The sequence below is a fragment of the Leguminivora glycinivorella genome, chromosome 10, assembly GCF_023078275.1.
Source record: "Leguminivora glycinivorella isolate SPB_JAAS2020 chromosome 10, LegGlyc_1.1, whole genome shotgun sequence".
NCBI lineage: Eukaryota > Metazoa > Arthropoda > Insecta > Lepidoptera > Tortricidae > Leguminivora > Leguminivora glycinivorella.
Window position 1 is genome coordinate 4,437,799 of NC_062980.1, and position 24,849 is coordinate 4,462,647.

Sequence of the window (24,849 nt, forward strand, 5' to 3'; positions counted from 1 at the left end):
GAATAGAATCCTGAACTTGCGAGTTTTTTACCACACGAGAAGTAAAATACATTAATTGTACCCGAGTGTAACACAAAACTTTTCCCCTCACTATAGCGAGGAAACTATAACGCAAAAAATGCGTTTATCACTGCTTTCAGTAGTTCCACAGGTGGTAAATCATCTTTATTACTTGATTCACTTACTTTTATCAATTTTAAAGCAGTTAATTTGACTTTATTCAAAGTCAAATTACTTTACCCACTAGTGGATAAAATGCGTTTTTACCCGCTGGTATTAAAGGACAAAACACGTGTTTCCGAGCTAGTGAGGGGAAAAATATATAGTAGCTTCCATCTTACATAGGTACTTTACACATACGAGATCACTGACGCAGACGGGATCTTATACTTGAATTAAAAATCAAAACGACTAGGTTAATCTTAATCTAAATTTATTTACATATTTTATCAATTAAGATACAAGTGTGCAACCTTTTAGCAAGTTTATCATATCTTTCTACTTAAATCACATAGTTAAACAAGGAACATAAACAGAAGTACCAGCAGCGGGTGATCCATACAAGCCGATTCCCACCGGCTTGCCTAAAATTGATTAATAGTAAAGTACCTAAAGCAAAGATAGGTATCTTTTTCTCAGTGTTGCCTAGCAGAAATTTTCACCAGCCGCCACTGATAGGTACAAAGATCAATTTCCTACACTGCTCAAGTTTCTGTCATGCATGAATGACACGAAATATACAGATATGTAACTACCATTCTTATATTTTGCCATTCTTTATTATGAAAATATCCGGAGACAGTCCTGTTAACGCTGACCGAGCCAAAATAAACAATCAATTATATCTAAACAAGCAATCTGCTTAGTCGGATTATCCTATACATTTATAATTGAGTACACACTGGACGAAAACAAAAGCCTCTCGGGCTGTCCACATGATATTATACTCCGAGGTATCTAGCCAACGCCACAAATGCTTACACTTCGTACGTAAGCTTTCCCTAATTGCTCTTTTGTGGTAGCGCGACAAAGCCAGACTGCGTTTCAAATGTCACATAGCACCTACGTTTGTCACTTCAGCTAGACGGGCAGAAAGGCGCAACTAGAATTTGAAAACAACCTTAAACACTGCCAGTACAGTTCAGTTTCAATTGCGACAGAAATTAAAATAATCAGTTTTAAAATTTCCAAATCTGAGCCAGTTGACGTTATAAAATGGGACGTGTAGGGGATTATGCCTTGGAATTGTGCGAGAAATCAAGGCTTTTTGAACTTGTTCTGTTATAATTGTTGTATAAGGTGTTGAGTTTTAGAATTTTCCTGTGAAGTTTTGTCTCATTAGCAAAGATTGTGTCTTTGTGCATCATGAATGTAATAAATGTCATCAAAATGACGTAAGTCACTAAGAGTGTCGCCAATCCGTGCGATCTCTACTCATGAGCAAAAAATTTTATGTACTTAAGTAGGTACAATGGTACATAATATAATGGATGCGATGCCTGAAATATTTGTAGAAGATAAAAAAAAATAGGTTGGTACCAAATTAGTATTTCACTTAGGTTGAAGTACTTGCTTATCTAGAAATGAAATTGATCTTTACTTGATCTGGATCTTTACTTGGTTACAAATGGATCGGAGCTCAAAGCAAAATACCTAATAATATTTTTTTTTAATTAAGTACAAATATATTTTTAAGGTGAAAAACAAATCGCTAGTTAAAAGTTAAAAAACCTAACGTTAAATGACCTACGTTCAAAATACCTAAAATCAAAATACATAATGGTGTTTCGACCGAAATTCAAAATACCTAAAGTTTAAAAAGGTGCATATTATAATGTCTAAAATAACAAAACTAACGTTAAATGACCTACGTCCAAATACCTAAAATTAAAAAAACTAACGTTAAATGACCTACGTTCAAAATACCTAAAATCGAAATACCTAATGATTAAAATCCGAAAAGCAAAAATGTCTAATAAATGGGGCTTAAATAACCGGTTTACCCTTGAATCGTCGACAGACAATTAATCGAATATTATTTCAAAGACAACGTTTCAAATAATTTCATTTCATCGACAGTTCATATCGTAGAATGATCGATACAAGTCAAATTAAACCGTGGACTTTTACTTCGTAGGTAACTTATTCCGAGTATACTTTATATCGTGGCATTTTGTTTTGTGTTTTTTCATTTTCTTTTGTTTTACATTAAACAAAAACCCATGATATTATTTAAATTTTGTGTACCTATTTCAATTGTTAATTTTTCTAAAATTTTACAATTTGTAAATTATTTGTTTTTATGTTTTGGTCACAACTAACTTAACCTTCTTCTAACCTAACCTTTAAAGGTCGTGCGTTGATGTGTAGGGTCGCAGCTCTAACCTAACCTAAACCTACTCTGTAAGCCGTTCTTTTCTGTGTGATCGCAATTATAACCTAACCTAAACCTACTCTGTAAACTGTTTGTTTTTGTGTGTGGTCGCAGTACTAACCTAACCTAAACCTAATCTGTAAACTGTTTGTTTTTACGCGTGGTCACAGTTCTAACCTAACCTAAACCTACTTTAAAGGCCGTTCGTTGTTGTGTAAGGGCGGAGTTCTAACCTAACCTAAACCTACTCTAATATAGGATTTAAACCAATCGGGCAATTAAAGGTATGCCAAATAGAGGGAACTCTATTCGGCATACCTTTAATTGTCCGAAACGATTTTCGCATAACAGACTTCGCATAATTATTTTCAACGAATGTTAATTTGGCAGAAAATTCTACGTGATAATTTTCGACTAAACAATGTTATGCATAAAAACCATTCGACGAAAAACCTTTATGCACAACATATAATATATTCGAACAAACAAAAATATGCCTAGATAAATTATGCGTAACTATACTATGCTTAAAATTAATACTTCAATATACCCTCTTTTACGCTCGCGTAACCTAACTACTTCGGTATTTTGATTATTTAATCATTTTTGGTATTTTGACCATAGGGTATTTCAAATGTTGGCTTATACAATTTAAGTGACATAGTTTTCGGTATTTCAAACATTAGGTATTTAGTCCAATAGGTATTTTAAATTTCGGTAATTCGTTCGTAGGTGTAACTTGCTTAGGTATTTAAATCATTAGGTATTTTGATTTTAGGTATTTTGAACGTAGGTCATTTAACGTTAGGTTTTTTAATTTTAAACATTGTGATACGTACCCGTCAAAATCATCGCACTTTGTCGCCTCCATTCGAGAATTAAACAAAGAATTATCGGACAACCGCCGCCACAAATCAGCAACTTTCCCGAAGAGTCCAAATAGAAAAGTTCACGATATCCGATCACAAAGAGTTTCCAAACAACTCACTAGGGGGCTACCATGAAGTACTAAAACCATCTAGAAAGAAAGGGACACAGCTATACCAGTTATATAGCGCCGTCTCTCTCTTAACCTAAAACGGCTTTAGTACTCCATGGTAACACCCCTAGCGAACAAATACGGCCAATCTGATGGAACCCAAATTCTAAGTCAAGATCGTAAGTAGGTTTGTAGGTCACAGGACGTATTTACATGATCCGGATAAAGTTTGCTCCACACTACGTGAGAACCGTGCGTTGGACTACAAATAAAATTCTTCCTAGTTCAATTTGACACCTTATGTAAAAATCCTACAAAGTTTCAAAATCATCGCAAAAACAAGAAGAAAGTAGGTAACTAAAATGAACAACAACTTTGTAATGTCGCCGTCAATATAATTTGTGAACAATGTAAACAAACCTTGTAGTCAAAATGTCTTTAAATTCCATTCTAACTCATCAGATACTGGCTAAATCTATGTGTTATTTAATCAATTCATCTCACATTATGATCCTCAACCTTTAAAATAATAAAATTGTGCAAAAATATTGATATTTATAATTATATAATGGTTTGTTTACATTGTTGACAATTTCTATTGACAGCGGTTTTAGAGACTTATGGCGGACAAGATACAAGATTGTACATCACTTTATTAAGCAAAAAAGTTGGAAAATCATTAATGATTGTGAACCAAGATTTTTTTAATATATTAAAGTCTTAAAAGACTTTTGAAAATCGTTTACTTATATCAGTAACGTGAACTTGACCGTAAACCGGCACTTATGTTTCATTTCTGTAAGTGTGGAGCCAACTTTAGGGATACCTACCTATTCCGAGATTCAAATTATTTTATGGCCTCATAAATTTGAAATAAAGCGGTTTACGCGGACCTTTTTTAAGCGGCTTGGTGTTATAAATGATCGTATTTTCGTTGGTGTGATTTTATGAATAAATTGTATTGCAATCAAATTCTTTGATGCTTAAAGAAGCGAATCTCAAAACACATTGGTTTAAGGATATTCTTGGAAACAAAAAAGTCATAAATAATTGATGTCACAGAATTCAATATATTTCTACTTTAGGTTCTTAAAAAACAATTACGGTATTCCATGAAATAAAAAAAAAGTTAAAAAAGTATTCAATTACTAGTATTCAATCTATACCAAGGTACCTATATTACCAAATAGGAGCTGATTTGCTTGCCAAAATGACCAAGTTATTGTGACTCGTCTAACGATTTGTCATCAGTCCTTTAAAATCTCACAAATATACTGATTTAGGGCCCATTTAGACGGTACGAGAACTCGCATACGAGTTTTATTACATTGCGGTATTTGATGGCTGTGCAAAATTGTATGTAACGTCATCAGCCCGCAATGTAACTAAAATCGCATGCGAGTACATACGCCGTCTAAATCAGCCAAGGTATCATGCTTCCAATTTTATCACTTAATCCACGTGGATAAGACATCTGTCACTCTCACACTGACATACCTGCCAAAGCGTGACGGATGCTTTATCCACGTGGATAAGTGATAAAATTAGAAGCATAATACGCCGGCTGACCTTAGTCGAATAAACGCCTGCATGTCGGTGCCTTTATTATTAAGTAACTAGAAACTCCAGGAAGTCAGATTAAAACTCTCCAGCAAGTTTTCCTCTCCACAGAACCTATTAGACGATATTGGATTTTCTACCAAATTGAATAAGGACCATTAAAAACTAGGACTATACGTTCCGTGTCTGCTAAAGGGCCACATCTCAACATTTTTGATTTTCCAGATTAAGGTTTTTAGAATCGTTTAAATTACGACCTTAATTTGGAAAAAATAAAATAAGTTTCCTTTAAAGATTTTTTGGAAGATGCCTATCTTCACAAAAATCGCCAACTTTTTTCGTCTATTTGGGTTAGTCATGTTATACATGTTTGACGACCGGTCTGGCTCAGTCGGTAGTTACCCTGCCTGCTAAGCCGCGGTCCTGGGTTCGAATCCCGGTAAGGGCATTTATTTGTGTGATGAACACAGATATTTGTTCCTGAGTCATGGATGTTTTCTATGTATTTAAGTATGTATTTATCTATTTAAGTATGTATATCGTCGCTTAGCACCCATAGTACAAGCTTTGCTTAGTTTGGGGCTAAGTTGATCCGTGTAAGGTGTCCCCAATATTTATTTATTTATTTATTTATATTTGGGCTTGGTTTGTTCCTTAAAATATATTCCTTCAATCTATTGTCAGATGATGTAATTTAATAGATCTAAGTTTTGTGGAACATTTGTCATTATGTTGTACTTCTTGTTTTTAATAAATAAACCAATAAATAAATAATTTAAGATTTTTTAATATGAGTCATATTTTCCTATAAAATATGAAGATACAACTCATAAAGTTTCTCAAAAGTTTGAGCAATATAGACACAATTCAAGAAAAAATATCATATTAATACGGGATATTTGGATTTGCTGGCTGTATTGCAAGAAAAAAAGTTGGCTATTTTTGTAAAGATGCGGCTTTTGTACAGTCTTTTAAATTTCCAAATTAAATGTTGTAATTTGGATGATTCTGTGACGGTATCGTGGTCGTGTTTTTGTCACTTGTCATATTATGCATCACTTTCGCGCTTACTTACTGGTTAGAACGTGACAGACATGGTGACAAATAGTCAGCCTTCCATCTTAGCCTGTCTAAAACCCGAATCTGCAATAGGTTTTTTTTTATTATAAACTGGCCAGTGATTAACCTTAGTCGCACCTGATGAAAAGTGACGACAAGGCCGAAGTTGTAGCTCACTGGTTAAGTAATAGCCTATTCAAGTATTCACTCTTGACTTAAAAACAACCAGATTGTATTTGGCCGGGAATACAGATCTACAGTAATCTCAAAAATCGAAAATTTTGAGATGTGGTCTTTTAGCGGGCGGTACGATATAGTTCGACCCAGATATGCCTTTGTACTCCGTTATTACACACTTACATACAGTTTCTATATAGTTGAAACAGATGTTTCACGAAGCTGTCTGGGACAGTGTTTCAATTCAGCAGTTTACAATGTTACGTATTTCGTGTTTTCGGCTTTTGAAATTGATATATTAGTATTATAACATGACTATTAATAGTAATACAGTTTATACGGTACGGGGTCAGAATTCACTTAATAGTAATAGTTACGACTTAGGTACGACAGATAAAAATGTAAGTAGTGTAAGTATTTTTTCTGGAACAATAAAACATTTTAATTTTTTAATTTTTATTGTCAACACGTCTCTTCAGGTATTATTGATTACCTAAGCGTAATTTACCAATATAATATTTGCCTCTTTATACTCTTTAATTATAGTATGGGACGTTCTATTTAATGACCAGTTTTGGGGATTTTACATTCAAAAATGTCTTAATTCAATGAAAACTACTCGTTTAAGTATAGGCATAGTACCTATACGGCACTGGTCCCACCGCGGGCTAGTACCTAAGCTATGAGCTATCGGCTATAAAAACGAACAAAAGATAATCACTCCCGTGTAAATAAAAGAGACACGGCGATGTTTGTAGTTACTCGCCCAGCGGTGAGCTATCAATATCGCCGTGTCTCTTTTATTTGATTCAAAGATTCAAAGAATTTATTTGCATAGAACACAGTTATAAGGTGTTACAAAATAAATAAATGAATGCACATTCAGTCTGCTTGCAGGCGTGCAAATATTTGGAAATCAGGCAATTAATATTTACAAAATCATGTAAAAATAATAATTAAAAAAATCGAGAGTCAATACTTATAGACTAAACTTAAACTAAAAATAAATTAAACAATTTCATGGGTATATAAGATAAAATATAAAGAAAACAAAATCTAACATTCTCGGTTCAAATATTTTTTAACGCTATAGAAACAGTTAGCCAGTCAGTCAATTTATTCTTAAAGCTTTGCACGGGACTGCTTATCTTTTGCTCGTTTTCATAGCCGATAGCTCATAGCTTAATAGCTCGCGGTGGGACCAGTGCCTAATGAAGGTTTTGTTTTGTTTTCAAGAAGATGATGTAGGTATTTATAATACCTGATAGTCTTAGGGCCACTTGCACCACCCGCTTAACTCAAGGTTAGTGGGCTGTCAACTGTCAAATTCGATATAAAATGGAGGGTTAACCTCGTGTTAACCCTCCATTTTCGGTGGTGCAAGTGACCCTTAGAAACATTAGATGTTTCTCAATTCATGTACGAATTTAAATTACATTCAACCTACTGCCTTTGTGATCTCCCACTTTTCACTAGTACCTCTAGTTTTACTATTTCACCAATTTTTTTAAGCAAAATACTTAATTCAGCTAAGGATAAAACGAAGTAAACAGAAACAGTGTTGATAAAAGAAATTACTCTTCCAGCGAAGTTTATAAAGCTCTTTGAGGCAAAGCTCTGCGGTGTTTGTGCTGGTACGAAGCATAGGTAGTTTATTCTTTTTAGTACCTATTACATTCTCTTTTTTAGAATAATTACCTACTACACATGTAAATCGACAAATAATTACTTAAAATCAAAGACGATCGAGTATTGTAGAAAGTTACTGTCAAAGTAAAATGTGTAATCACAGTGCATAGACTGCCATCTCTCGACACAAGCTTAGAACTTTTGAACCTCAGTTTTAACAATTTGGCCCATATTCTTAGTTTGATTTGTATTAAAATGTCAAATATTAATAATTATTAGCGCCATCTAGCCGAGCGTTCCCCAAAGGTGTAACGCCATCTAGGCCACCGTACCTTTTTCTCTATGGCTTTGAGGTACGTTTCTTTCTTAGACTTTATCCGTCTATACGGAGTTACATTTATCGTCACTACTTTTAAAAAATCTCGTATCTCACGCTGTTCCTCAAAGTTAAAAACGCAGTAGTCTATATGCATTCCATACATACTTACTAAAATTTTCTTTTCATTGACAGACGAAGATACAAGTTTTTTTAAAGTAGTGACGATATGTCTTTGCTTAAAATATACAGGGTGAAATAAAAAGGACCGTTAAAACTTTGGATAGTGACTTTTGAGGTCATAATGAACAACTTTTATTATGGCACCAATGCTGAAATCGCGAAAAAAAAATTGGCTGTTCTATAGAAATTAGCGGTATCATGACAGTAGAAAGTATGAAGCAGCCAAATTTTTTTTTTGAGATTGCAGTATTGGCCCCATAATAAATCTTGTTAATTATGACCTCAAAAGTCAGTATGCAAAGTTTGAATGGTGCTTTTTATTTCACAGTGTATTAAAAAACTACAAAATTGATTTTTGGTAGATAAAATCATACTATTTTTAATTATACATACTATGTAAGACAACATTAGTTGATCGCACCGAAAATACAAGATATATCAATAACTTTTTACTGTAAAAATAGCATGATGCAATATTATGTCTTTTATAAGTTGCAAGTGTGATGAAAAACATTGTGTGTAGTACTTGGGCGTAATCATATTGAAATTCGAGTCTTTAAATCGTGATGCAAGTACCTATGCCAAATGTTTTAGGTGTAATCAACTTTCCGGTTAAAGATATTTCAGTTATATTATATCCATAGCAAAGCCATATTAAATTCAGAACGTCTATTAACTCCGCTAGAAAGTGCCAAGTGGAACCTATCTCTGCGTTACCTGTATGTAGTTCTCGTATGATAATTAAGACGTTTCAGACGTCAGTACCGTTCTTTGTGCGAAGGCCTTAATGACATGCGCCGGTTAACCAGTCGCTTTGCTAGCCTTGCAAAATCTAGATCCGTTTGACTGGTACCTAATAGTTGCAAAGACGAGGTTTGAAGCATCTTTAAGAGGATACGGTAGCGAAAATGCTAAAATGGAAAGGAGCCCCCCTTTCGACTTGGGAATTCTAGTTAAATATACAAGTTTTATTAACTAGATTTATCGAAAAAAAAATTGTCCATTAAGAACAACTCAGTCAAAAGATATTCCAAAAAAATCTTTAAAATCGAGGTTTCCGCTGTCGGCTCTTTCCTCCTTCAAAACTTAATCAATCGGAACGAAATTTGAGAATCTGAATAAAAATGAAATAATCTATGTCGGACCGTTTAGCTTTTTTGGTTAATTGTTACCAATCTTGAGTATCACACCTTTTTTTGCGCCACAATGAAAAAGGCCGTTTTTGGAATTTTTTGATTGGCTCTAGAATCTTTGAAAAGCAGAATATCGAAAAAAATCAAAACGGTCCGACACAGATAAAAATAATAACAATCTGTGTTGAAAAAATCATTGCTCTATCTTCAAAAACCAGGGAGGAAATAGTCGAGAGCGTTTGTATGGAGAATTGACCCCTACCGTATCGTCTTAACATTTTTGCAAGCAAGAACCCGGCTGGTACTCGTGAACTTTGCTCAGATGCCGGATAACCCGATATTCGGGTTGTCGCCATATAAGCGGACGGTCCTTTCATAAAGATTTATGAAAGCAGAAAAAGTAAAATCAGTAAATGAGGGTTATTTGTATAGGCATAGTTAAGCAACATTTAGCGACAATCACGCGTCAATCACGCATCAGATAGCGTGAATTATCAGTACCACTACTCGATACTAGGTGGCAACTGTATCTCGTCTGCCAAAATTTAATATTAGAACAGTTTACAACTTATATTATAAGCAGAAGGAATTGAAAACAGAATACTGATCAATATTAGCTAAAAATTGGTGAGGATTAGACTTTTCGTTCGTCGCGACATCTATTGTTATGTAGCAGTACTGATAATTTATGCTGGTTGACGCGTGATTGACGCGTAATTGTCGTTACATGTCATTTAATTTTAACTATGCCTATACAAATAACCCGCATTTACTGATGTATGAAGTTACAAATCTACCCTTACTTATTCCTCTATGACATAACTAGCCTTTATTCAGAGATTAAGTAAAATAAACAAAATTAATTGTATTTAATTTATTACAATGAGGAGTATACTAAAATTAATTACAGAGATTATAAGCTAAGAGCGCTGTTCATATTTATTAAGTAATGGTTGTTTGGGGGTAAGCATACGGAATAGAATTTTTCTTCTTTTTTTAAGGAGTGTTTTTAATTTACTTATAATTGAAATTAAACACTGTGGTATCTAACTAATATATTTTTTTTTTTAAACATTTAAATAATAGATACAGATTTTTTTCACTATGGTAACTTGAATAAGCTGAAACACGATTAGATTGTATTATCAGTAGATTTATGTAAACTGTAGATGTGTCTTGCCTAAATATGTTGACGAATAAATGTTTATTCTATTCTATTATATTCTAAGTTCATGAGTAATCAATAATAATAAAACCTTTAGATTGTCTGTACCTTATGGTTTATATTTATTAAACAACATGATTTTAAAATAATGGAAAATCTAGAACAAAATCAAATACCTCTTCAGATAAATTACAGCTCAAGTTTCAACCAAGACTAAATTACAAGTTTTACAATTATTAATTTTTCCTCTATTTGAAACCACAATAAAATCTGTTTTTCAACAACCGCATCGCTGCCGTACAAAACGCCGCACCGTATGTCCCGTCTAATCGCCGGTCATCATCTCCATGAACTCTGCAATCAGAGAACAACATTTACTCTGCCAGTTAAATTACTTATTCATCATAATAAGCTGGCTGAAAAAAAAAATGTGTTAAGCTTAAAATACTTACAGAGTGGTCGTTTTATTTAGAGAAACGTAATTTGACCAGCCGGCGTATCATGCTACCAATTTTATCACTTATCCACGTGGATAAAGCATCCGTCACGCTTTGGCAAGTATGTCAGTTTGAGAGTGACAGATGTCCACGTGGATAAGTGATAAAATTGGCAGCATGATACGCCGGCTGGAGGGCGATTTTTAAATCTCGCATACGGGATTTTGTCACTAAAATACCGGTTGAAAACGGTGACTTGCTTATTTTATTATTTTCAGGGACAATTTTCTGAATTCGAACGGACTCAAAAATCGGCCCACAGTAGGCGGTTCAGGGTACGTAGCCAAACGCACAAATTCTTGTAATTGGCGCGACATAAACTAAGCAACGACGTCTATTTCTCTGCAAAATTATTTAGAACGTCAAACTTCTATGAAATTATGACGTTTACTTAACCCTTGCACTGCCGTAGACTATCAAAATCCTTGCCAATCTAGCTTTTCCTGTCTCTAGTTGGTACCGGTGTAATCTGCTTTAAAAACAACACCCCGTTTTTAATTAATCTTTGATTATTTAAGCCAGCCCGAAGCCACCCAAGCATTCATTTAACGGCTTTATTGTAGGCTTCTTCATTTTCTTAATAGGCTTTTTCGTAGACGTACTTGAGAAATTGTATTTTCTGTTCGGAAATGTCATTTCATTAAATCGGACTTTAATGGGTTTATCGTCAAGCGCCGGAAAAGTAGATTTCAGTTTTGATGGAAATAATAATTGTAGTAGAAGTTATATATGCGGCGTCAAATATAACCGAGTTGTCAGTTCTTTGGATTTACTTACTTCAGGGTACCTACTACCTAGCCAACGTCATAACCACTTACGCTTGGCGTATCGTAGCTAGCTCCCCCAATCTTTCTTCTGTAGTGGCAAGACAGAGCCAGACCACAGAATATTTAATAGTACAAGTACAGAAGGCTCACTCCTTTGATGTTCACAAAATGCCGCTATTCAAAATTCTTACCTACGTTAACAAACGGACCGCACGCGTGCAGCCGACATTAAATTCTATTGCGCCGCGCAAAGGTCGTCGCCACTGAATGGGCCGCGAACTCGCGGCCGCCGGCATGTACTTTTAGCGCGGCAATAGGATCGCGGAGTGAGCCGCCCCTGGCCAGACTGCGATTGTCTGAAGAGGCCGGCTGATTAGACGAATATTGCTTACCATCAAAGTCCATAGTTCCAGAGTCTCCGATCATCTGGTTCAGTAGCTGGTCGTTTACTGACGCCAGGATTTTTGGCTATCTTCTTTACACATATTAAGAGCAAGCAAGAGCGAATAAGATGATATGGGTCCTATACTCCAAACGCTAATTCGAGTCCAAAAAAACTACGACAGATACGTCAATGTCACCTAGCTGTCATAGCTGTCAATGTCACTTATGTCACTGTCAAAATACTATTCAGACTTCGTCAACCTTTTAAATAAATACATTCTTTATAGCATATCAGAAACCCAAAATACAAAATTATACGTATGATCAAATTCGTGACTGGTGATGCTGGTGATGGTGGTGATGCGTGGTTGATGTTTTTTCCCGTGTTGTGTGTGTGTTTTTTTTGTTTGAAAACTTATCAGTATAATTAGTGGCAACGTCCGCCACAAATTATGAATCTTGGTCATTGGTATTTAGATTAGGGGTATTTGTGACAATGCCTAAGAACTCCTTCATACACGTTTCCAATAATTAACTTACTTACACCTAAGATAATGAATAAATAAATCACAAATTTATGCACTAAATGCAATTTCTGCACATGTGTATTAAATTAGTCACGATATCTGAACAGGAAACAAAATATTAACAAAAAACAAATACTCAACAAGGCAGAAATCACCACGGAGCACAATAAAATATTCAAGAATGAATGAAAGTTGATGAAAGTGAGAAACCATGGTGTCATGGCCGCCTCCGAAAAAAATTGCGGCCATGACTACCATAAAACGCGATGTACACAATTTCGTTCATAAGTCAAGTACAGTACAGTATATTAAAAAATATATCATAATGTCTGAGGTTTTCTTTACCATAAAATAATGTACCAAACGTTATTAACACCTGAAGTGATACAAGCGCAAACCAACTTTGCAACCAAAAATCATAGAAAATATTTTTTTTATTCGGACGGACCTAGTATTTATGTAAATAAGTAAAGAATTTTAATTATTTAAATCAAAGGTTTGAAATTATCAATAAATAAATTATCTTTGTGTGTGCTTTTATAAAAAAAAGATTATACTATTCTACAAACATTTTCTTGCAGTGGCAACATCGTAGTAGATTTTTAACCGACTTCAAAAAAGGAGGAGGTTCTCAATTCGACTGAATGTTTTTTTTTTTTTTGTATGTATGTTACTCGATATCTCCGAGGATCGTGGACCGATTTTCAAAATTTTTTTTTTGATCGAACGGGTATAACCTCGAGATGATCCCATTGGCACCAAGTCGGGGTCTGACGATGGGATCTTGGAGAAATCGAGGGAACTCTTCAAATGTTATAGGCACATGTAATGTTCTTAGTGTATTTTTCAAAGGTACACCAGTATTTACGCCTGATGGTAATAATTTTATGTGGCTGAGCTGATGATGGAAGGTCATCTCCTCAACGGTTAGGAGTTAAAGGATAATTCTTTCACTACTGTACATATATTCGGACTGATACATATAATATCACTAGGAACCACTAAAAATCAACAAATAAATTAACTTTTTAACAAAAAATAAAACCGCCTTCAAAAAAAGCGTGTTACAAAACACAGAGAAACTAAAAAGCCAAAAATAATAAACCTTCGAATTCAGATTTCTTATCGGATTGCAATAATCTAAACATCCAAATTATAAACAAATCAATTATTTTTGGAGTCGGGGCCAGCCTGCGTATGGTTGGGTGGGGCAAACAGGAAATAGCAAGGCGACGAACAGGTCTGGTACCGACTACAAAAATAATTGATTTGTTTATAATTTGGATGTTTAGATTATTGCAATCCGATAAGAAATCTGAATTCGAAGGTTTATTATTTTTGGCTTTTTAGTTTCTCTGTGTTTTGTAACACGCTTTTTTTGAAGGCGGTTTTATTTTTTGGACTCGAATTAGCGTTTGGAGTATAGTGTCCGATCATCTCATTCCACTGGTCAGGGGCTCAGGGGTGAGCTGCTCACAAAATATCCTGATTCTAACACTTTTTCCTTTACACATGCTAAGATCTAACAAGAGTGAAAGAGACGGCTGTGTACTCTAAGGCTTACCATCAAAGTCAACAGTTCCAGAGTCATCAGTGTCGATTTCTGCGATCATCTCGTTCAGCTGATCGGGCGTGAGCTGGTCATCGAGTGCAGCCAAGATTTCACGCAGGCTCGATGTAGGGATGTAGCCATTTCCTGTAATAATAATTAAAATTTTGAAAAACCCCGACATAGTGGACCGATTTTCATGAAACAGGGCTAAGAACACTCCCGACTAACTCAGCTTTCAGACAAAAAAAAACTAAATCTAAATCGGTTCGTCCGTTCGGGAGCTACGATGCCACAGACAGACACACACAGACAGTCAGACAAACAGACAGACAGACAGACAGACAGACAGATTGACACGTCAAACTATAACACCCCCGTCGGTTTTGCATCGGGGGTTAAAAACAAGTCATGATGCAGATTATATAGTTTCAATATGACGCTTAAAATTTAATATAGCAAGATTCCTCCAAACTGAACCTGGTTGGTTACTTTTGGTACCCAAAAAGGAATCTGAACCTTTGACTATGTATATTATGACATCTGAAAGTTTTTAGTCTTTTGAGTTAAAGTCAGTAGCAGTTTTTGCAAAGGACCTTTAGATCAGTCTGGCAGTTAGATCGTCCAAAAATACTGAACACATATTTTTCGCTTTTTCTAATTAATGAAAAAATACAAAGATATAGAGCATCAAAGTTCCGGAGTGGGGGCTTGTGAGAGTTTGCATTATCCGACGGGTTTTTAATATTCGAATAATTCGGATAATACAATTTTTATTATTCGAATATTCGAATAATTCGGATAATTTCGGATAATTTATTAAATGGAACAAAATTAATGTTCCAGGTGCGTATAAGCGTGGAATTGATAACGGCTGAGATAGATGAGCGCCATAATGTGAAATTTACCTACATATTTTATTAATTTTTTGCGTAAATCAGCAAACTGTAGAAATTAAAACACACCTAGCTCTCTATCTTTAGTTCTATGACTAGAATCTTGCAATCAGATAGTGAGCTGTTGATATAAGACAGTTAGTAGTAGTGATTAGTTAGCTGTTAGGCATAAGGAGAAGTTTTTCTGACAACACCTTTACCTTGGAAATGGATGGTAAAGAGGATGGCTTGTGTAGAGTGGAACGTGAGACAACATCATTGCATATGTTGACGGTTATAGGGCCATACAGCGTTGTCATATTATCCGATCCGATATCGGATGTAGGAAGGATGTCAAAGGCAAAAATCAAAGATGGCGCCTTGAATGATTTCGAGAATGTATAGGAGTCGGTCCTTCGCTCGATCGGATCGGATACTCATCTTATCTTAAATCTGCGGGGGACCTTCCGGATACACTTCGACCCATCGGGATCTTTTGTGCAATTACCCCCTGTGAATTACCCCCTTCGATCTTAAGATCCTTCAGCTATTCAGGAGCTTCTCGACCATCTCCACGTATCGGATGATGAGGCTCATGGGTAGCTCTCTGATGTCCTTTGGTACTAGGTAGCCTGCTCCAAAGTTCTTCATTCTTTGTCTGGCGAGGGCGTGACATTCACACATTAGATGTCTGACGGTCTCTTCCTCTTCGCCGCACATGCGACAGTCAGTGTAGTCAGCGTGTCCCATCTTGGCCAAAATGCCTTTGATCCCGTAATGGCCTGTGAACACCCCCGTTATAATTTGGAGTTATCTTTTGCCTAGCTTTCCTAGCTTTTTGCTCCATCCAGATTCTACCCTCCGCATAAAGAGCTTTGAATGCTTCAGACCTACCAGGGCATCCCACTCTTTTTGTTGATTAGCCTTTGTTTGATCTTTCATAGCCGTTTTAATGGTTCCTTGTGAAAGGCCCACAAAAGGTCCGGTGCAACCTATGAAGTTGTCTTCAGATCTGGCCTTGGCAAGTTCATCAGCATTTTCATCGCCAATGAAGCCTTCGTGCCCCGGTATCCATACCAGTTGCACCTTGTTTTGCCTTCCAAGCTTGTTAAGAGCTTGGATGCCGTTTAATACCAGTCTAGAGTCAACTCTGGGCGATGTGAAGGCTTTCTTTCCTTGGGTTTGTCTAACTATATTCTTATGTACACAGCTAATTATTGCGTATGTCTCGGCTTGGAAGACAGTGCCATAATTGCCCATGCTGATACTACCACTGTAGTCACTAGTCATTAGCATAAATGCCTACGCCCGTACCAGATGCCATCTTGGACCGGATCGGATACTTAATATAAAAAGTTGAAAACTCTTTTCGTAGGATCTAAACAAATGCGTCCTGGTTAGGGTCTTAGAACAGGAATGAGCAAAGATCTATATCTATTGAACCTATGTTCAAAACAGAATAACCAAAAAAAGAGAAGACCAATTAGTCGAAGACACTTCCTATCCAGGTGTGGATCATTTTAGACCTTAGTTGCACAGTGGCTGGTACCAAAGTACCAATGGAAGGGGAGAGGTGATAAATAAGTAAGTAAGTAAATTCTTTATTGTACCACCAACATAAAATATACAAGACATAAAATTTAAAAGAATGAAGAAGGAGGAGGTACAAAGGCGAACTTATTTAAATATTCAAATCCAAAACGCCTCAAATTGCTCGGCAGCGATTTGATGGGTTTTAGTTTCCAAGCTGATCAGTAGATCGACTAAGATTTCAAAGTATAAGTAGTAATTAGACCTATTTTAGTGTATGCATGTAACTGAGGACTTAAAAGGAAAATGCCCTATATTTCTTAGTGAAGTGGGGGGAATTCTGGCGTACTAAATTGCCATGGAACTGATAACAGCTAAATTCGGAGTAAGGCGCTAAATTTCAATTTCAAAAAAACAAGGAACTAGGAAATCTAGGTATAAATCTCCCTTATTAAGTATGGTTTTACAGATAACTTCACGTTAGCTATTAGCAGTAATGAAAGTAGTAACGTTTTCATATTAAAAATTAATACTTGAACGTTTTTCTGTTTTTTTTAATCATCCAATTAATCGAATATTTGATAAGAACTGAGTGCGTGGGGTGAGGCATTCTGCTTACTTCTTTGTCCACGAATGCTTTGTTTTGTAAATAGGTATTAGTTTGATTTTTAAGATAAATAGGTGTTAACTTGTTAGCAATAACATTATCCGCATTAAGAATTGATCGAAGTTGGTTTCAGTGACGTCTATCTATTAAATATATTACTTATAAATAAAAAATGATGTTTATAGAAATTATCCGTTTATCCGGATAATTTCACTTGGATTATTCGAATATTTTCGGATAAAAATATTGGCGGATATTCGAATAATTCGGATATTCGAATATCCGGATTGCAAACCCTACAGTTGTGACGTCACTTCTAACTAAAAATTGTACCTAGGCGTGACGTCACGCGAAACTTCAACGAACTGTACCGTCGTCATTTTTCGCTTTAAGTTTCTAATAGGGCCGTAAGACAAATATTTCAATTCGTTTACTCAGTGCCAAAGCCTGTAAATCTTTTGCCCGCCCATGAATCTGTCTGCAGTATGCACTCTGACTGTTGGGCGATGCAATTGCATTAATGCATGCAGCGGATGGGCCTGAGAGTGCAAATACTTGCTGAAATAACTACTTGAATTGTTGAGGCTGTTATGTTAATAAAATGTAAAAAAAGTCTCAAAAGTTTATTCTTATGATGTAATACAAGTTTGACATATTCGTTAGCGTAACATCCATACTTATAAATATTAATATCTGGGCGACCGAGCTTCGCTCGGTTCTATTTTATTATATCACGTCTTGAGGTAAAAAAAAAACTCTTATATAAAAAAAAAACTTAATTTCTGGCCGGGATTCGAAACCCCATAATATGTGCGATCTGTCTGCGAACATTAGACCGACCTCGTACGACTGAGCTACGTGGAACTGCCGCGCGGGCGTCGAAATTAACGATCATATTTTACGTTTACTAACGCGAAAGAAAAATGCACGAAACTCGTAAATTCGCGTTTTCCGGGATCTAGATCGATTTTTCACCCCCGAAAACCCCCACATAACAAATTCCAGCTAAATCGTTAGAGCGGTTAGATCGTCGATATATGTATATAAATAAATAAATAAATATACAAGAATTGCTCGTTTAAAGACATAAGATAAATAGGAAAGTGTGTGTGTCTGTTTGTTTGCCCAACTTTCACGGCTAAACGGAGCGACGAATTGACGTGATTTTTTAAGTGGAGATTTGAATGGATGGAGAGTGACATAGGCTACTTTTTGTCTATTTCTAACGCGAGCGAAGCCGCGGGCAAAAGCTAGTTGTTTATATATTCGCAAATTATAAATGTAGATGTCAATCGCAATGAAAAAATAGACAGTTATCAACTCTGACAAACATGGGGACTCAAATCCACATTATTGGATTGCCGGTACAACGCGTTACCAATTTCGTTAATTTGACCGTCCGTCCATGACTGCGAATTTATAATATGTATGTTTATAATTAAACGTATGGATAATGGATATAATAACATAGATCTACGCAACTATAGAAAGAAATCAAATTATTTTAACAAATATTTTGATTTGTGTTTTTAAGTAGTCACACTACTATAAAGACTACACGATAAAATCCGGTCATGCATGATATGGAATATTTTTTCCCGAATCCACATTTTGAAGTAATGTTTGTACTTTTATTAACCAGTATATCTTAAACTGTGTAATAATAGTAGCTATTCGTTGTAATGCATGATTATGTGTGAGTTTTCGCCGAATACAGTCCATAGTACATTTCATTTTTTGTCCAGCGTTTTTTGACACTCTTCACAGGCTTCCTATCCCACTTTTCACAATAGTAGTTATATTTTTAAAAGCCGTTTTACACGCATTAGAATGTCATCATACCAAAAAAAAATAGTTATTGTAACTCATTTCGACATTTGGGAGTCAGGAAGGCTTTCTACTCCAAGCACTGAAAGTTGTTTTTGTATAGGAAGACCAAAAAGTGTCAAAAAGTCGAACTCAGCAAAGTTAGAAAACCTCAGAACTTTCTTAATCTTATTACAATCAAAAAAAATTTTTACTATTGTGGAATCAGTATATCGTCAGGTATATTTTGGCTAATATAATTAAACAAGGAAAGTTTTGTATAGACTGCCAGAAGACAGTGGACAAAAAAATATTGGTACCATGAGATATACACTGCTAAAATTCCTAGACCAACTAACGTTATGGTATGTTTATAACTTGAATTTGTAGGTTGATATCCACAATTTATATGGAAACGGTCCTGCTTGAAAATTTACTTTTTATTAAAAGATTTGCCATATTATGTATGGCCGGATTTTATCGTGTATAGTCTTTAGGTATATAAATTAAAAATCGAAATAAGATGTCATATATTAAAGAAAAAAATACATCATTCGTCCATACAGTAATTTTTTCTTTAATATAAGACATCTTATTTCGAATTTTAACATACATTTAGTTTAATACAATGGCTCACTCGCACTAATATAATATAGCCACCCGGAGCGAGATATGTTTAAAATAAGTTACGCAAAAAACGCTAGCGTCTCACAGTCATGGTAAGGATAAAAGGCATAATTTTACCATCAAATGGTAGGTATACTAGTATATTAAGTACCTTCTAAGGGAGGTAACAATATTCAAATACCTTTCCTATTCTTTAATATAATTCTGACATCTTATTTAGATTTTTAATTTTTAATTCAAATACCTATTTATAATATAATATTAGTCACAAAATATATTTACGCATGAAATTACGCAAAATATCTGATACGAAAACCTTCAAAAACATATTTTACAAAGAATATTTGGAGTAAAGTATGACATTCTTAAAGGCCCAATAGCCAATTTCTGAGAAAATATATCAAAGGAATTCTACGCATGATCAAGTAACGAAATTCAAGGTATGTAAAATATTACTGAAAAATTTTCACCTTTATTGCTCAAGTTGAGACTTTATTTAATATCAGTGAGAAAACTTACTTTTAAAAGTTAATAAAGTCTAATAATTACTACTTTATACACGGTGTTTCCGGTATCACTCAAAACCTCAGACACCCCAACTGATTTTTATTTTTTTAAACTCATCTAGAGTATCCATCTTTTAATCTGATCGGTACTTTTTTTTTAATTGAATTTTTAATTTTCTGTACAGCTCTACTTGACTTTTAGCTCTACACTCAATGAAATAATTGCTAACTACCATCATAAACCATAAGACTATTTATTTATTATTATTATTATTATTTATTAGTAAAACATGTTTACATGACCTTACAGTAAAACCAATGCGTCACGAAACTTAGATAACAAAAAACACAGAAAATAAAGAAAACAAAATTAAAAATAAAATTAAACAATTGATTTGGGCGATGACGTCACAGCGTGGCTCCGTTGCGTCGTTTGCCCCGGTGTGGGATTTGGCAGGTTGCCCCGGAACCGCCGAAAAACCACACCTTTCGGCCAGAAGTCTGCGCTCGCGATGGTGTCCTGCAGCGGCCGCGGCACGCGCACAACGAACGAGCTGAAGTGCACGTAGTGACGCGACTGCAGCTATTATGCATTTATTTGTGTACGTTACTGCAACGACATAAGGTTTACCAATAGACAGCTAAGATGTCACTGTAAAACACTTTAAAGCTTTGTCACAGTAAACTTCAAATTGGACAGGTAATCGCAGTAAGCAAATAAACTCAATATTCAAAATGACAAGGTTGTAATTAGGTACGAGTTCAATTTGTTATGACTTATGATAAACATTAAGATTAAACTGACAAACAACGTCAAACTAGTAGCGGAAAAAATAATCGTCCAAGTAACCGGCCAGTATTAATACCCCTAAATACTGAAAAAAGGTAAACAACCTCTAGCAATGCGATATACACAATGTTGTATTACGAGTACAATAGAATGGGCACGTAAAAAATAACTAATAATACTAATTTAAATAAAAATATTACCCCCATCAAGATATAGCTCAATCGATTCTACTCTCGATTCTGAACAAACTGTTTTCAGGTTTTTAGTGTTAAGTGAAACACGGTGTATTCAGTTAGGATGATGGTTCTTTAAAAGGATTGAGTATTAAGGACCAGTCAAGTCACCTAAATATATAAAAAAGGTCAGGAGGCATATAATACTCGTACAAGTATATTTTTTTATGAAATAGGCAGCAAACGAGCAGACGAGCAGCCTGATAGAAAGCAGTCATCGCCGCCCATGGACAAGCAAAATCAGGGGAGCCACTTACGCGTTGCCGACCTTTAAGAACCCTAAATATCTGCTTCTTGAAAACCCCATATCATAACGCAAGGGGAACAGCTCAGAAGGTAGCTCCACAACTTGCACGTTCTGGGCAAAAACGAGCGAGAGGCCCGTTTGTTCTTGGTTTGGCACGTGTCGAAAAAGTGAGGATGAACTTTGTTTTTGTGGCGGGATATCAATTTCTTTTTCTTCTTTCTTGTTTTACGGCATACCAACTTCACCGAACTACATATTATTATCGTCACTACTTTTAAAAAATCTCGTATCTCACGCTGTTCCTCAAAGTTAAAACGCAGTAAGTCTATATGCATTCCATACATACTTACTACAATTTTCTTTTCATTGACAGACGAAGATACAAGTTTTTTTTAAAGTAGTGACGATATATAAACTTACAAGTTTCAATATAGAAACTATTGCAGTTATTTCCAGTCTAGAGTTTTATTATACTAGAGGTAGACTCGTATTCGTAAGTTGCTCGTAACTGCACTAGGGAAATTTTGACAATTTCATAACTCGCGCGGCAAATCGGGAGAAAATTGTGCCTCGTAAAACGTGCCCAGAAGCTTAACGGCCCGGCCACGACATTGGTCTAAGCGCGACAGCGGTGAGCGGCGGCCATACCTTGGAGCGAGACACAGCGATGAAACTTTTCATTCGCACGTATGGCTGCCGCTCACCGCTGTACCGCTTAGACCAGTGTTTTTCAAAGTGTGGGTCGCGACCCCCAGGGGGGTCGCGGCGTCTATCCAAGGGGGTCGCGAAGTTCAGCTTTATGATAAACTGGTTATGTTTTTTTTAACCCAAAAAAGTCAAATTCTTGAAAATTAAAAGGTTAACCTTAAAAAACTAATTTTATGATAAATAAATAAATTGTGTTTATTTGTTGAAAACGTCAGCTCGCATAAATATGAAGTAGCAAATGGGTACAAAACTTTAAGGGCTTCTTTTACTAAATGCAGTCATTCTTTTAACCCAGAACGCATCAATTGAAATGGTGCTTCTTTCACCGAGGCGTTGAGATCAGCCAGCTCAACGGACTTAATATTAAAAAAAAAAAATTTCAAAATCCAACTTTCCATCACCAATCAATGTTTCAGTTGAGAAATAACTTTGGAGTTGGTTTTTTAAACTTTGCAAGCTCTCCACCATATCTGATGATATTTCTAGAATGATTTTAGCCATGCAAGGGAAATAATCAAACTGCATAGGCATACGCAAACTGCATGCTGTGTAAAAATGTAGTCCACAACTCAATTTTTGCTAGAAATTCGTTAACTTTATCTTTTTCTCTAATTATGTTTTCGTCCCTTTCTTTGCAGACTTGCGATCATAACATTTAAGTGGTCAAAGATACCGGCAAGATATGCTACTTTCAGTATCGTAACATAATCAGCAACAATATTGTAAAAACATTGATAATTCTGATTGAAGCTCTATAACGCGTGTCAAGACCCTTCCTCTCGAAAGCCATCTCACCCCTGAGTGATAAGTGATAAAGTACACCCATATTTATGCATACTATTCGCAATAGACGAGTTTGCGAACCTTTGATCGAATTTACAACTTTTATTTATAAAAGTTGTAAATTCGATTCGATTCGATGTGCTGAAAGATGTAATAAAATTTATTACATCTTTCAGCAGGCAATATTAGAAACGAGGTATGGGGGTCGCGAAAAAAATTGAGAGGTCATAATGGGCCGTGGCACCATAAAGTTTGAAAAACACTGGCTTAGACCAATGTTCGAAGAGGCGTGCAGTGGAGCGGGCGAGCGTGCGTCGACTCAGGACACTTGTATGAATTTCAATTGTTTGACACTGCAAGTGCACTCAGGTTGTACACTAACTTGTATTTATTAGCGTGCCGTTATTTCGAGATAAATGGGTGAATCAACTTTTTCTTGCTTTTTGCAAGAATTGCCCATACTTATTATTAGCTCTACTTTTGTGAGTTTTAACCGGGCCATCGTGAATAAAGATCCTTATTTTTATTTTACATTAAGGGAATAATTAAAAAAAAACATTTACAATTAAATCTATATGTGACCCAGTGGAAGAGACACTTTTTTCATACAAAAGTGAGGGACAGCTATGTCCACTGGGTCACTGCTCTAAATAAAGTAATAAAATAGTAAATCCTATAAAAACATGATGTATTGCATAGCTTGTATATCTGTTTTTAATATAATAAGTATAAACTAATTACACTAAATACAAATTAAATTTTCTGACCACATGTAGTCAAAGTATGCGTAATTTTGCTGGCAAAGAAAAGTTGATTCACCCAAATATTAAAAATGACGATGCTGACGATTATGCCCAGATTAAAAAAAATGCGGAATGCTCTATACAAACTTCCACCCCGCATTTAAAGGGGAGTGGGCGGTTAGAAAAAGACAAAAAGTAGCCTATGTCAGTCTCCATCCCTTCAGCTATCACCAATTAAAGAATTACGTCAATTCGTCGTCGCTCTGTTTTGCCGTGAAAGATGGACAAAATAAATATTAAGTATGGATTCCAAATCATCTAGTTTATAAGTAGTTTGTATATAACAATGAGGTACGGAATGAATTTATCCATTCTGTAGCACACATGAAGTATAGTGCAATTTACACCCCATTAAATTTTACATCCAAATAGCCACTACACAATCGACATGTAAATTGCATATAATTCAGGCCGTCATATAAAGGCGTACTCAGACTGAAATAACGGTAACGGTACACGGTAATCGTAAATAACGGTATTACCGATAACGTTGTTACAGAGTGGTTAATATTTATGTTCTACAAAAATTGTAGTGAATTTTTTTATTTATTTAACCTTTATTGCACAACATAAAGTACAAATGGCGAACTTAATGTCTCTAGGCTTTATCTACCAGTCAACCATTGGACCAAACAGAAGCATACAATTGGTGCGGAAAATAAAACAAAAATTTAAATATAAGAACTGATGTGTATGATCCTTTTTTTTTTCGTTAAAAAGTAATGTTTTTTTCATTAATAAGTAGTTTTTTAAAATTTACTTTTATTGTCTTCGGTTACCGCGGTAAAAACTACATTTCTTCAATATTAGTTTCCACTGATAATAAATAGTGTCTTTTTTAACTGCGACGAATTGGGGTGCTTTTTTAAGTAGAGATTGTTGAAGGAATGGAAGTGAAATAGGCTACATTTTGTCTCTTTCTAACCCCCAATTCCCTAAAATGGGGAGTGGAAATTGGTATGCAGCATTCCGCCACTTTGAATTTAACACGAGCGAAGCCGCGGGCAAAAGCTAGTAAATAAATAATTCTACACC

The 24,849-nt window shown here is 35.3% G+C and overlaps 2 protein-coding genes across 2 annotated transcripts in view; one reads left to right on the top strand and one right to left on the bottom strand.

Annotated features, from left to right (window-relative positions):
- The window catches only part of LOC125230253 (calmodulin-like), a 129,123-nt gene that overhangs the window by 21,616 nt on the left and 82,658 nt on the right, over positions 1 to 24,849 (top strand). The gene's annotated exons all lie outside the window — the stretch shown is intronic.
- LOC125230255 (troponin C-like) overlaps positions 10,270 to 24,849 on the bottom strand; it is a 50,208-nt gene continuing 35,628 nt past the window's right edge. The window contains exons 5-6 of the mRNA XM_048135361.1: positions 14,315 to 14,446; positions 10,270 to 10,929 (exon numbers count right to left, since the gene is read on the bottom strand). Of these exons, the coding sequence (XP_047991318.1) occupies positions 10,901 to 10,929; positions 14,315 to 14,446 (161 nt within the window). The 3' untranslated portion in view covers positions 10,270 to 10,900. The remainder of the gene's footprint in view (positions 10,930 to 14,314; positions 14,447 to 24,849) is intronic.